This window comes from Salvia splendens, chromosome 9 (assembly GCF_004379255.2).
Source record: "Salvia splendens isolate huo1 chromosome 9, SspV2, whole genome shotgun sequence".
NCBI classification, from domain to species: Eukaryota; Viridiplantae; Streptophyta; class Magnoliopsida; order Lamiales; family Lamiaceae; genus Salvia; species Salvia splendens.
This window is the reverse complement of record NC_056040.1, coordinates 22,184,353-22,196,581: the sequence shown is the minus strand read 5'-3', so window position 1 is coordinate 22,196,581 and position 12,229 is coordinate 22,184,353. Positions and strand designations below refer to the sequence as shown.

The 12,229-nt window shown below is 37.0% G+C and overlaps 1 protein-coding gene across 1 annotated transcript; it reads left to right on the top strand.

Annotated features, from left to right (window-relative positions):
- Nucleotides 1-855: 855 nt before the first annotated feature.
- LOC121746822 (pentatricopeptide repeat-containing protein At3g60050-like) lies at nt 856-4,225 on the top strand. Its single transcript, XM_042140757.1, has 3 exons — nt 856-1,048; nt 1,246-3,126; nt 3,549-4,225. The coding sequence occupies exon 2, from the start codon at nt 1,416-1,418 to the stop codon at nt 2,868-2,870; it is 1,455 nt and encodes a 484-aa protein (XP_041996691.1). The 5' UTR covers nt 856-1,048; nt 1,246-1,415; the 3' UTR covers nt 2,871-3,126; nt 3,549-4,225.
- The last annotated feature ends 8,004 nt before the right edge of the window (nt 4,226-12,229 follow it).

Here is a 12,229-nt window from a genome sequence, read left to right as displayed (position 1 = left end):
GCTGGGCCCAAAACAGCCGATAAATTGGCCCATACATGAGAATAAGGCACATGATAAAATGATTGTTTTACTTTTCTACATATAAAAATGTTAAGAGAGAAACTAGTGCATCAACACCTGAACCAAGTTCAATAATGTCAACTTGCAACTAATCTCGGTTGATATTAAATTCGCATACGAGATTCGAGCCATAAATTTGCTACGGCGGAAAGTTGGACTAGCACAGTGATAATAGTTAACTCGTAGAGGCAAATATGACGTTTGACAAAAGTAAGGGACATGATGATTGACGAATAAATCTATCGGAGAGAATCATACTCTATTACTCTTCTACTTCGGAGTAACACGCGGTACAAAACAAAGAGTTAGATGGAAGGAACCAATCCAAGAAGAATATGAATCAAGGTAAATGATGAAACTGTGATGAGTTTGGGCACTTTAAGAATTAATGTGATACACTAAAGAAATACTTCATTCAAGTTTTCCTTTCCAGCACAATATTATATGTAGTGTATTAGTTTGTGAGTTGGGAAGAAAGAGAATAAAGTACAGATAATAACGTTTTTATTTTAGAAAATGAGTCGCTTTAAGTAAGTCGGAAAGAGTGTAATCTTAGTTTGCGTGTGTTAGCCGAGCGGTAGATGCCCAGACTAAAGGCATGAGTTTGTGTTTACCATGTCGCGACCTTTGAAATTTATTTGTATTTGCCCATAAAAAAGAGCGTAATTTTATAAATTGCTAAAAGGGATTTAATTTAAAAATATATAACTAAGTACTATACAAAATCCATCATATTTAGAAGTCCATATCATAACTAATCTAACACATAATAAAAAAGAATTGAATTATAAAACTCTGTATTGTTTCTAACCCAAATTAGAGAATCCAATCCGTAAAAGTTCCGTCGTATACATATAAACCCTAATGAATGTGGCGCCTCCATTCATAAACCCGACCCGCCACGCCGCCCGGTTACCGGCGAAAACCGACCCTCCGGCCTCGCTCCTCCGATAATTCTTGATTTACTAAGATTTTCTTGGTCGATTTGGTATGATTCAACTATTCTGATCTTATGTTTTATCGAGTTCCTGCTCTTCTTTCTATAACCAATCTTTTTCAAAAATTTATGATTTTTCACTCCAAAACTGAGCTTACTGGCATTTCTGAATATTGTCCCAAAACTCTCTCTTTATAGTATTAGTATTGATATTCATATAGATATTCATCGGCAACTGCAATTTTCAGGTCACAACATGCGATGCAATGCTGATTACCGATGTCTTTATCTGATGGGAAGTTTTTCATATCTTGAATTGCGTGCAACTGACCGCAATTTGTTGGTATTCTTAGCCTTTCCCGGAGCTTATGACTTGCTGTTATGATGGGTTTTCCCCCATTTCTGATATACATTTGCCATGTACTCTGTAGCTCTTTTCAGTTGCAGAAATATCAACAGATTTTGTGGTTTTAGCTTGGTTTGTCGAAATTTATGTAGTCGTATATTTAATGGTGATGATGTCGAAAATGGGTTTGGGCCGATTGAGGATTTTCTCAATGAATCGTGGAAAAGTTCAAAGAATGGGTCCAATTGGGAGGAGACTGCTTCATTTTCACCTAATTCTCGGGGAAAATTCTCTGCAAGAAAGGTTTTTGTTGATGAGGTGAGATGCAATGCTGAAAGGATTTTTGAAATTCTATCTCAGGATGGCCCGGGGTATGATGTGAAGCCTGTCTTGAACGATTTAGGTGTGAGGGTTTCAGGCCTTCTTGTGAGGGAAGTTCTTTCTAGTATCATAAAGACAATAAATCATGCAAACAAAAATAGGTGTGCAAAGCTGGGCTACAAGTTTTTCGTGTGGTCTGGTGAACAGGAGAATTACAGACACACAACAAATATTTACAATTTAATGATGGAGATCTTTGCACAGTGCGAGGAATTTAAGGCAATGTGGAGATTGCTCGAAGAGATGATTGAGAAAGGGTACCCTACTACTGCCAGGACATTCAATCTACTGGTATGCACTTGTGGTGGTGCTGGATTAGCTAGGAAAGTTGTAGAGAGGTTTATGAAATCGAAGAATTTCAACTATAGGCCATTTAGACATTCATTCAATGCTATTTTGCATTCTCTTTTGACACTGAATCAGTACAAGTTGATTGAGTGGGTGTATCAGCAGATGTTGGTTAATGATCACTCTCCGGATGTATTAACCTACAACATCATGATGTGGGCAAAGTTTAGGCTCGGGAAGTTGGATCACTTTCATGGATTTCTTGACGAAATGGGTAGGAGTGGGTTTTCACCTGATTTTCACACATTTAATATACTCCTTCACGTCATTGGCAAGGGTGACAAACCATTAGCAGCACTGAAGCTCTTAAACCACATGAAGGATGTTGGTGTTGATCCAACTGTGCTCCACTTCACCACATTAATTGACGGCCTCAGTCGGGCTGGTAACTTGGAAGCTTGCCGGTATTTCTTTGATGAAATGACAACGCATGGGTGTGCGCCCGATGTTGTCTGTTACACTGTCATGATAACTGGCTATGTTGTGGCCGGTCAGTTAGATAAAGCTCAGGAGATGTTCTCTGATATGATTAACAAGGGTCAATTGCCTAATGTATTTACCTACAATTCCATGATCCGTGGACTTTGTATGAACAAGAAATTTGAGGAAGCTTGGTTGATGTTAAAAGAAATGGAATCAAAGGGCTGTAATCCCAATTTCCTTGTATACACAACCTTAGTAGGTTATCTTCGCAATGCAGGCAGGTTGTTTGAAGCTCACCAAGTCATAAAGCATATGATGGAGAAGGGGAAGTATACACATCTGCTGTCAAAAATTAAAAGATATAGGAGATGCTAAGTAGGTGAAGGGGACCTATATTAGGGAGGATCCTTTGAAAATTGGTGTTCAAAATGTTCCGACTTTTGGTGAATCAATGTCAATTGATCTCGAGCTTTTTCTCAATCCCTGTAACTTTGTTCCCGGAAAAGGAAATATGCATGCAGATAAGCTAGTTCATGCCAAAACTGCGAGTCAAGGATGTATGGTCAGTGGTGATTCTGCTGCTGCTAGTTCTACCACTGTAGTACAGAACTTGAATGTAGAAGAGCATAAGGTAAGCTTTTCTGCTAATATATTACTACTAGTAATTATTTACTGGTCCTGCTGGGCGAATTCTTTAAATCTAGTGAAAAACTACGTCATCTCATTGAGTTTTTAAATTTTTACTGAAATGTGATTGTATGTAGTCATATACTGTAGTTGGTTCTGTCCTAACTTTGCAAATTTATATGGTTTTCGTTCTGTGCATTTGTATGTTAAACAATTCAAATTGCTGAAACACATGCCAAGTTATGAGGATTTGAATGAATGAGATTTTCTACTGATGTTTTGTTTCAAATAGTAACATTTAGTTTAGTGGGTGTTTGGCATTGTTATTGTGAATTCAGTGCTCATCTTTGATTGTTTACAATTCACTTACTTTAAAGACTTTGCCTTTGTTGCCTTACTGTTATTCTTATTGGAACGTTTTACCAGCAAAGAGATTTGGGCTTGGCAAACCGAAGCTGGAAGAACTATTAAATACTGTACCTGTCAAGAAAACCTGTGGAAATGTGTAAATGATGCTGAAGTCTGCAATATGATGCCTGTTCAATCCATTCCAGTGGGTTCAGAATCAAATCAAAATCTTTCTTGCATGCCTTTTGGCCCCAATATAGTTATAATAGTGAATACCAGAAATGTCAATGAAGATATGGTAATTTCCAGGAGATCTACACACCAGAGGATTCTTGAAATGGAGCAACAAGGAGCACAAGTTGTAGAATGCGATATAGGTCTTCCAGTTGATGTGATTGTAAGCTCTGAAGTTTGTCTCACTTTGTATGACTGCAAAAGTATTGGAAATAAAGCTTCAGAGCCAGACGAGGCCTTTTCAAGCTTGTGCGTTGAAAAGTGTTGCAGCGAGTATTTTGATGTCCTTGAGTTTTGCTTTCAGTTCCTGCATCCTGGTAATTACTACTGGAAATTTGTAGATTATAAAAGATTTGTTGCTGCCTTTTCTTATTTATTCTAATTCTTTGGTCATTTTTGGTGGTGAGTATGTGTTGCAAAAGGTGAATAACATGTATTGGACAGGAGTCGCATTCTTTTAGGATACTTTTGTAAAGCAAGTTCAACACATGAGAAAAATTATAGTAACATTAACTTCATAATTCTGCCTTCATCACCATTAAAGATTGTTGGTCATTCAGCTTTTTATATCATTTCAATTTTGCTTATACTCTGTTTGACAAACTCAAAAAAGGAGTATTTTTTTTGTTACTGTCTTACAGCCACCATTGGCATGATTTTGGACATAAATATATTAGGAAGAATATGATTATGATTGTTCTGGGAGCTTTATTTAAATCATTGCAGATATATTAAGGAGAAAGCAATTTTCTTGGCAGATGAACTCTATGAACTTTTATTACTTTCATTGTAAAGAGTAATAATAAAAAAGTAATCTGAAAACGCGAATATACAATAAACTAAAATAAATAAATTGATAAGAGAGTAATAGAGAAAATTAAGCTATAATCGATTTGCCTTGGTTATATCAGTTTTTTGAAATTATTTAGGTGGTTCTTAACCTTTGGACGACCGCTGTCTTACAAATTATACTGTCACCAGCAATCTTTTGATATTAAATTATGTACACACATAAAAAGCAATTACTTTGGGTAACAATATTTATGGTCTTTATATCTAAAAAATAAATAAATTAGGTTCTTCAACAAATAAAGCCAATCGTCATTTGGGCTTATGATATAAGGCCTACAAAAAGAATTCTTGCTCTAAACCTAGTAGTCAATATAGATCATTTTTTGCCCTGTTTTAAATACCTCATTGCTAATTAAATGTGTTGGATATATTGCAAAGGCATGGCGCCAATTTTTTTGTACTTGATATTTGATTCAAAATTTCATTTAATCCTTGTCAAAGCATAAAAGATTAATATTCCAGCCAAAAAGCAATACCTCATTTGCTTCTGTTTTGATATTTTTGTAATTGATTTAGATGTTGTTATTATATTTTGAATTACTTTTGCATTCCTAGTTTGTCATATATTTTTTTGTTATCACAAAAAGTAAGTTAGATAGAAATAAATAAATAATATTTTAAATACCTAAAAAAAAGAAAGAAAGAAGCCAATTGTGGCATAGTTTGAGAGTTTAGACTACCCACTTTGGGCCATCTTCCTTATACCGAACACTTCTATAGCCCAAATCTGTGAAACTAATGTAATTGAACCACCCTACATAAACTCACCCCTTTAATATTTAACAAATAAAATTATAGGTTAGAAAAAACGGCCAATAAGAATAAGACTATAAAATTATAGGTTAGAAAAAACGGCCAATAAGAATAAGACTATAAAATAGATGATGTAGAATAGATATCCGTATTAGTGAGTCTATATATAATATAAGGAGTGGGGTAACTAAGCTGCCCGTAGGGGTGTAGCGCAGTTAGCAACGAAGGGACAGATCTTGCTGCAATGAGCCTGGATTCAAATCTCACTACTGTCGTGTACTACGCCCCTTGGCAACGGAGGGGCAGATCTTGCAGCAATGAGCCTGCATTCAAATCTCACTACTATCGTGTAGTTGCTTCCATCTCTCAGACATAAGTGTGAGGCCTTGGGAGATGAGCTTCTGGCAGTCAGTGGGTTAAGACCTCTCCCTTAACGGGCCATTGCGTACCCTGATTTAACCCCCTCACATGATGTCGGGCCGGAGTGTGGGGGCCGCCAAGGCGACGGAATCGCCTATGCTGCAAGGAGTGGGGTAAGTATAAACGTATGATGCAGTTGGGCATGAATGGTCCCTGAAGTGAATGACACAATTATCGTTTTATTTCATTTAAGTACACTTTGGGTTTTAGGGGCAGTTATACTGAACAAACACCACTTTTTTTTTATGCATGCCAACCCAATAACTCTATTAATACTCACTTATTATGACTATAAAGGAAAGCAAGAATTTAGATTGCTTTAGGCACTTTACTTTTCCAATGTTAATAATTGAGTTTTAAATTATTACTGTCATATAATTTCATAACTTAAAGGAGGGGAGGGAACCTACTCACTCCAATGCCAGCTAAACACAGCGTATAAAACCTCAAATTGCAATAAAGATTTGTGTCACCATCGTATATTTATAGGGGACCCATGCTATGTATGCACTAATTAACATTATTTGATTATCTACGACATGAAGCAAGTTGATTTTTCAGAATAAATAATGCAAGAAAATAAAATGCTTCCTTACGTGTGGAACAATTGCACGGAGGAAGTAAAAAAATTGGTAGCAAATTAAATTTGGTCAATTACTACAATATATAAAAAAATAAGAATAATCATGATAAATAATTTAAGTAGCATGTAAATTCTATATTTTACTGCTAATAAGGTCTGGAGTTTTGACGTTTCATATGATCCAAATGTCATAAACATAAAGACAAAGCATCAATATTTTCAAGTGGTACATGACCTAGCTGCCTTCCGACATACGCAACACGTCTCCCACCACACTAAGAATCGCTGTCTCTTATCCGTCTCTTAACCGTCTCATCTCTTAACTATTCATGTGCCACATTGTACTTTTCACTCCATCTCGTAATTAAGAGACAGAACCTGCAACCCTCCATCTCTTATCCGTCTCTTAACCATCTTTTAACTTACTATTCATTCAATTTCATTTTTCTTTATTTCCAACAAATTCAATTAATAAAAACACATTTCATTAAATAAAATAAAATTACAACATAAAATAAAATTACAACTTAAAATCCAAAAAAAAAACACATAATTAAAATCCTAAAAAAATAAAAATTACATAATTTAAAATACAATTTTATAGAAATTAAAAAAACTACTCCGCCAGTGAATTATCCCCCGAAGGCGGTGGCGGTGCACTCAAGCTACCTGGAGGCGGAATACCAAATTGTCTTGCTATATACTCAATTCCGGCAAGATGGGCTTGATATTATGGAGGCGTCATGCTGGAAGTGTCCGTCATCGTGACGGTCAAGTACATGGACAATAGGGTGTTCGAGCCCGAGACCGAGTCCGCCTGGCTTGATTCGCCTCGGCCCCTCCTCCCTCTAGCCGCCTTGGTCCCTTGCAGCCAACGGCGCCCACGGGAGGACCCTCCGACATCGTCTGCCGTGCCCTCAACCTCCTGCGAGTCAACCTCTTGTGCGACGCTGCCCGAACCGCCCCCACTAGACGAGTATTGGCCACCCGCCGTGTGCTTTGTGTGCTTCGAGGTCGAGCCCGAGCTGGACCGGACACCGCCGGCCCACCTTTCCTCGTCTTTGACGGCCTCCCAAACATCGACATGTCTGAATTCTTTGCGGGTGTCTTCGAAATAGACTCGCAAAGCCGATCTCAGAATGTCGGCTCTTGTGGCTCCGCTTTGGTAATGAGCCGCTTCGTTCTTGTAGATGCCGCAGAATTTTTTGACCTCTCTGTCGACTCGGTCAAAGTGAGCGCGGAGCATCTTCAATGTGCGGCGGCGGGACCCCTTCGGCTTAATCTCGTTGTAGGCCTCGGTGACCTTTTCCCATAAGCACTTCCGGGTTTGTTGATTCCCGACGATGGGATCGCACGAGACGCTGATCCAGGCGTTGTACACAGCCATCATGTCCTTGTGGCTGTACGGATGCCGGCCTACATCCTCCTCCTCCTCGGCCGCCTCCGCCTTTTCCTCCACCGCCCTGGAGCTTCCACATCCCCGTCCTCCTTCCGGAGTGGGTTCATTCGGATAATCCTCCCGAATTTGGGATAATCCCTGCGAACTCCTCGGGGCTGAGGGACGAGCGTATGCATCAACATCAAAATGGGGTGGTTGGTACCCCGGCGTCGACGGGCCCTAGGTGCCCGGCGTTGACGAACCGAAGCCGGAACCACCCAAGACATTGTACATGCCCCCAGTCGCCAAACGCGTTGATGTCAAACCCGCCGAAGCCGCCACCGCCATAGTTGCCGTCGCCGGATATTTTGTGATGACAATTGGAGAGGTTAGATGAAAATTGGAGAGGAAATGAAGATGATTTGGGAAGAATAGATGTGTATTTGTGTGTGAAATGAGGAAGAAATATGAGTATTTATAGAGTTAAAAAAATTAAAAAAAGAAAAACGGTCGAAAAACGGTAATATTACCGTTTTCAATTTTTATTATATATATATATTTTTTTATTAAATTCGAATTAAAAAAATGATTTATTGCGTCAGCGTGACGAAGCCCACTCGCGGGCCAGCGAGTGGGCGTCACGCATGACGCCGGAGCGCGCCACGTCGCGCGAGCGCGTGGCGAGACAGCCCGCGATCCGTCTCGGTGGGATGGGCGTCTCAGCGAGACCGGGACGAGACGGGACGCTGCAACACGTCTCGCCGCCGTCTCGTCTCAGCGGGACGATATACGAGCCACCCACGAGACGCGTTGTTGTGGCCTTAGAATCTCAAATCTCTTAATTTTATACTACTACTCCTTGTTAATAATAACATAAAAAACATTATGGGAACGTGCACATCACATAAAATAAGTGATACATAAATGACATCAATAATAAAGATCTCAACTTAGAATTGTTTCGTTGCCGCAATTTGTGTGAGCCACTTTGAGCATGACCACTGAAATTCAATTTTTTAACAAAATAAAAGTAAAATCCTCAAATTAACAAAAGTAGTGAGCAAAAAGTTCAACACATCGACTAACAAAGCTTTGTAACAAAACAAACACAAGTAGAAGAGCCAAAGCCTAAAAATGTCTGAAAAATTCAGAACTCCCTCTGCTAATTAAAGTGTCTGGACGTGTGATGATATTTTTAAATTTTCAATACTCTGTTTGATACCAAATTACCAATCCATACTTTATAGGTGCCAAAAATATAGTACACTTTTTTTAATTCTAAAATTTATAGAATTTTGTGTGAAGGTCATCATACGCTCTAGCTATTTAAGTTAACATTTGTTTTTTAAACTTGCGCTGCTGGTTAGCTATTTTACAATAAAATTTGTCTTGCAATTTGAAAATAAGTCTAATCTATTTCACAAGTAATTCAAACACCACACTAGTAACAAACAATCTAGATCCTCCTTTTTTACATAAATAACACTACTACTATAGAATGAAAGGGAATACTAATGCCTTCTCAAAATTAATCATTAAATCGGAAAATTACACATCAAAACTAAAATTGCTTATTTAGCCTACACCATAATTAAGCGAAAAAAATCAACAATATTGATTCCGCCTCCATGAAAATAAAATAAATTATAAAAACTGTTTGCATATTACTAAAAGAATATAAGATTTTTTAGATATTTTTTGGATGTTATTTTGATATTATTAGAAGTGCTATTATGCTACAACTACAATTGTTGTAAGACCATATAATATATGCCTATCATACACTTTTCAATACGACTTACCTAAGTAGTAATACTACAATAATTTAGACTAAACAACATCTCAAACGAATCATTAATATATCACCTGTTCCTTCTTCGTAGCCTTTTAGTTTGTTCCTCATTCATTCACTACATTTTATCCCATTTTAAGAAATTTAAATGTTAACCTTATTATTTCATTTACAGTAATGTTTTATTCCATAACAACATCTTTGATTTTGTCAGCCCCAGATTTCGTCCAACGTTCAAGGTCTTTTACAATATTAAAATATTTTATTATAGTAATTAATTGATTTTTGTAATTTAAGGGTTTGATTGTTAATGTTCGTTGATTCATTTAATTCAAAATAAATTATAAGTACATTAGTCAACATAAGATATAATTATAAAAAATACTACTCCATATAGAGACATTATATTTATATAAAAAAAATCATTTATGTGATTCTAAAAGAACTTTGCATATCGGTAGACATCACACATTTGATAGCATATTGTTTAATTGCGATTTGTAATAGGATTATCACACACAACAATATATCTTTGTCTCGTCCCTCTGTCCTGTGCCCCATTGTAAAAATTTATTTAATAAAAATATAGGTGGTGACCAGTGAGTGCAAAAGAAAAGAGTATAGATAAGGAAGTTAAGTTTCTAAATTTAAATTGGAAAGTGAGATATTTAAATTGGAAAGTGAGATATCCTAAGTGAGATATTTTATATTTTTGGGAATAATAAATTTTATTTTTTCTCTTACTTTATACTCTTTTCTCTTTTACTTTATTTTTTCTTTTTCGTACTTCATTATTTACTCCCTTCATCACTAGTTAAAATAGACATTCCTTTTCGTCATAAAATTTAAAAAAATGGAATTTTGTGAGTTAAATAAAGAGAGAATAATAAGAGTGAGAATGATGCAAATCAAATAATGTTAATTCTACTCCATGATTTCTCCTATTTTGTATATTAAAATCATCTATTAATTAATCGTTAAAGTTTGATTATTATTTATTAGTTGATAGATGTACATGTGGAGTGAAGGCATATAATGAGCCAAATCGGATCTGGGGTCTGATTCAAACTGTTCGTTGTCTATCAAAACAATGTCTAAATTCTTTTATCTTACCACCATTATCTTCGTCTTTGAAATAGCTTCGCGTGGGTACCTTGCACGCTTCAATCGGAGCTCGAATGAAGAAGTTATGGCCATTTGATGAAAGCTGGGCGGAGCAGCGTGAACGGTGAAAACGCCAAGGTTGGCATTAAAAACGCCCGGGAAGCTGTTAGACGGCAGTTTATGGAGCAGTTATTGGGGCAGCTTTGGTGGGTATTACACGTGAAAGAAAGGAGAGATAGGGAGGACGGTTTTGGGCAGTTATTGGTGTAGGTATGGGGAGTTTTTAAGGTACAAACGGAGAACAAAAAGGGGACTGTTTTTTGGGGAGATAGAATCAGCAAGAAATTATCAGATAAAGAGGAGGAAGAGAGGAAGATTGGAGGTGCAATCATTCAACTTCCATCATTCCGGAGGAGATTTGCTATCATCTATACATCAATTTCATGAGTTCTATGGTTCTTCTTTATTGGTTGTGGATGTGAAACTAAACTCTCACGTTGCTCCTAATTTGTGAAAGATGTGAATTACTTTTGGATTCTATGAATTAATATTAATTTATGATCTTTTTCTACGGTGCTTTTTACATTGAATTATAATTCCAGTCTTATTTATTATTCAGTCATGTCTTTTAACCAATGTCTCTTTAACTTGGTTAAAAGGTGGAAACGTAGATAAAGAGTTTGAGATTTGTATCATGTTCAGTATATGAATCTTGGTTAAGTTAATTTACATGTCGTTACAATAATTGTTGGACATTTACTGTGCTTCCGTAGGAATGTTCAATTGATTTTGTAAATGAATCATGTACGTTGGAACTTAGAAGTTGGGTTAGAGCTTACTATGCGTCTGTAGGAGTGATAATCCGATGAGTACGAATTTGATCTTAGAGTTCAGCAAGGTTAAATTCAAGCATCTATAAACATGTTCAGCGTGAGTAGAATGAACGATATTATTTCCACTTTCATTAGATTAATCTTTAATCCATAGGTTAATTGGTCCATTAAGTTAATTCACATATGAAGCATATTAGGAGCAATGTTCTCAATCTCTTGGTTATATTTTGTGTTGTCGTTTTATTTCTCCACTTATTTTTGTTTCAATTTAGTTTCTCAATCCAAAAAATCCAAAATTTACTTGCTTTCGAATTAGATATTCATACGCCTCCATGTGGTTCGACACCCTAAGTATTACAACTACAACTGTATTCTTGCAGTTAAGTTGCAGTTTTAGAGTTATTATTTTAAACTTGAGTGTCAAATTTCTATTGACTTTAAAGCTCTAAAAATACATATCAGAGAACGAAGTAGAAATATCAAAGTAACAAAGAGAAAGAGAAAAAAATGACTCACTTAGAGCATCCACTATAGGAGGAAAGTGGGCGGACGAAAATCTGGGGCGAGGGTGGGGCGGTAGAGGCTTCGCCTCCTACGGGGCGAGGACGGGGCGATGGTGGTGGCGGTGGGGCGAGCCGGGGCGATTGGGGGGCGATCTATAGTGGGGCGACGGGCTATGGACGTCCGCCCCGTTTGAGTTTTTTATTTTTTATTTTAAATTTTTTCAAAAATTACATCTATAAATACTCCTCCTCCACCATCTATTTTTACACTCTTTCACACACTTCATTTTCACACACTTTCCCCGCA

Coding starts and splice junctions, on each gene's coding strand:
- LOC121746822 (XM_042140757.1), top strand. CDS start 1,416: ATGTACTCTGTAGCTCTTTTCAGTTGCAGAAATATCAACAGATTTTGT.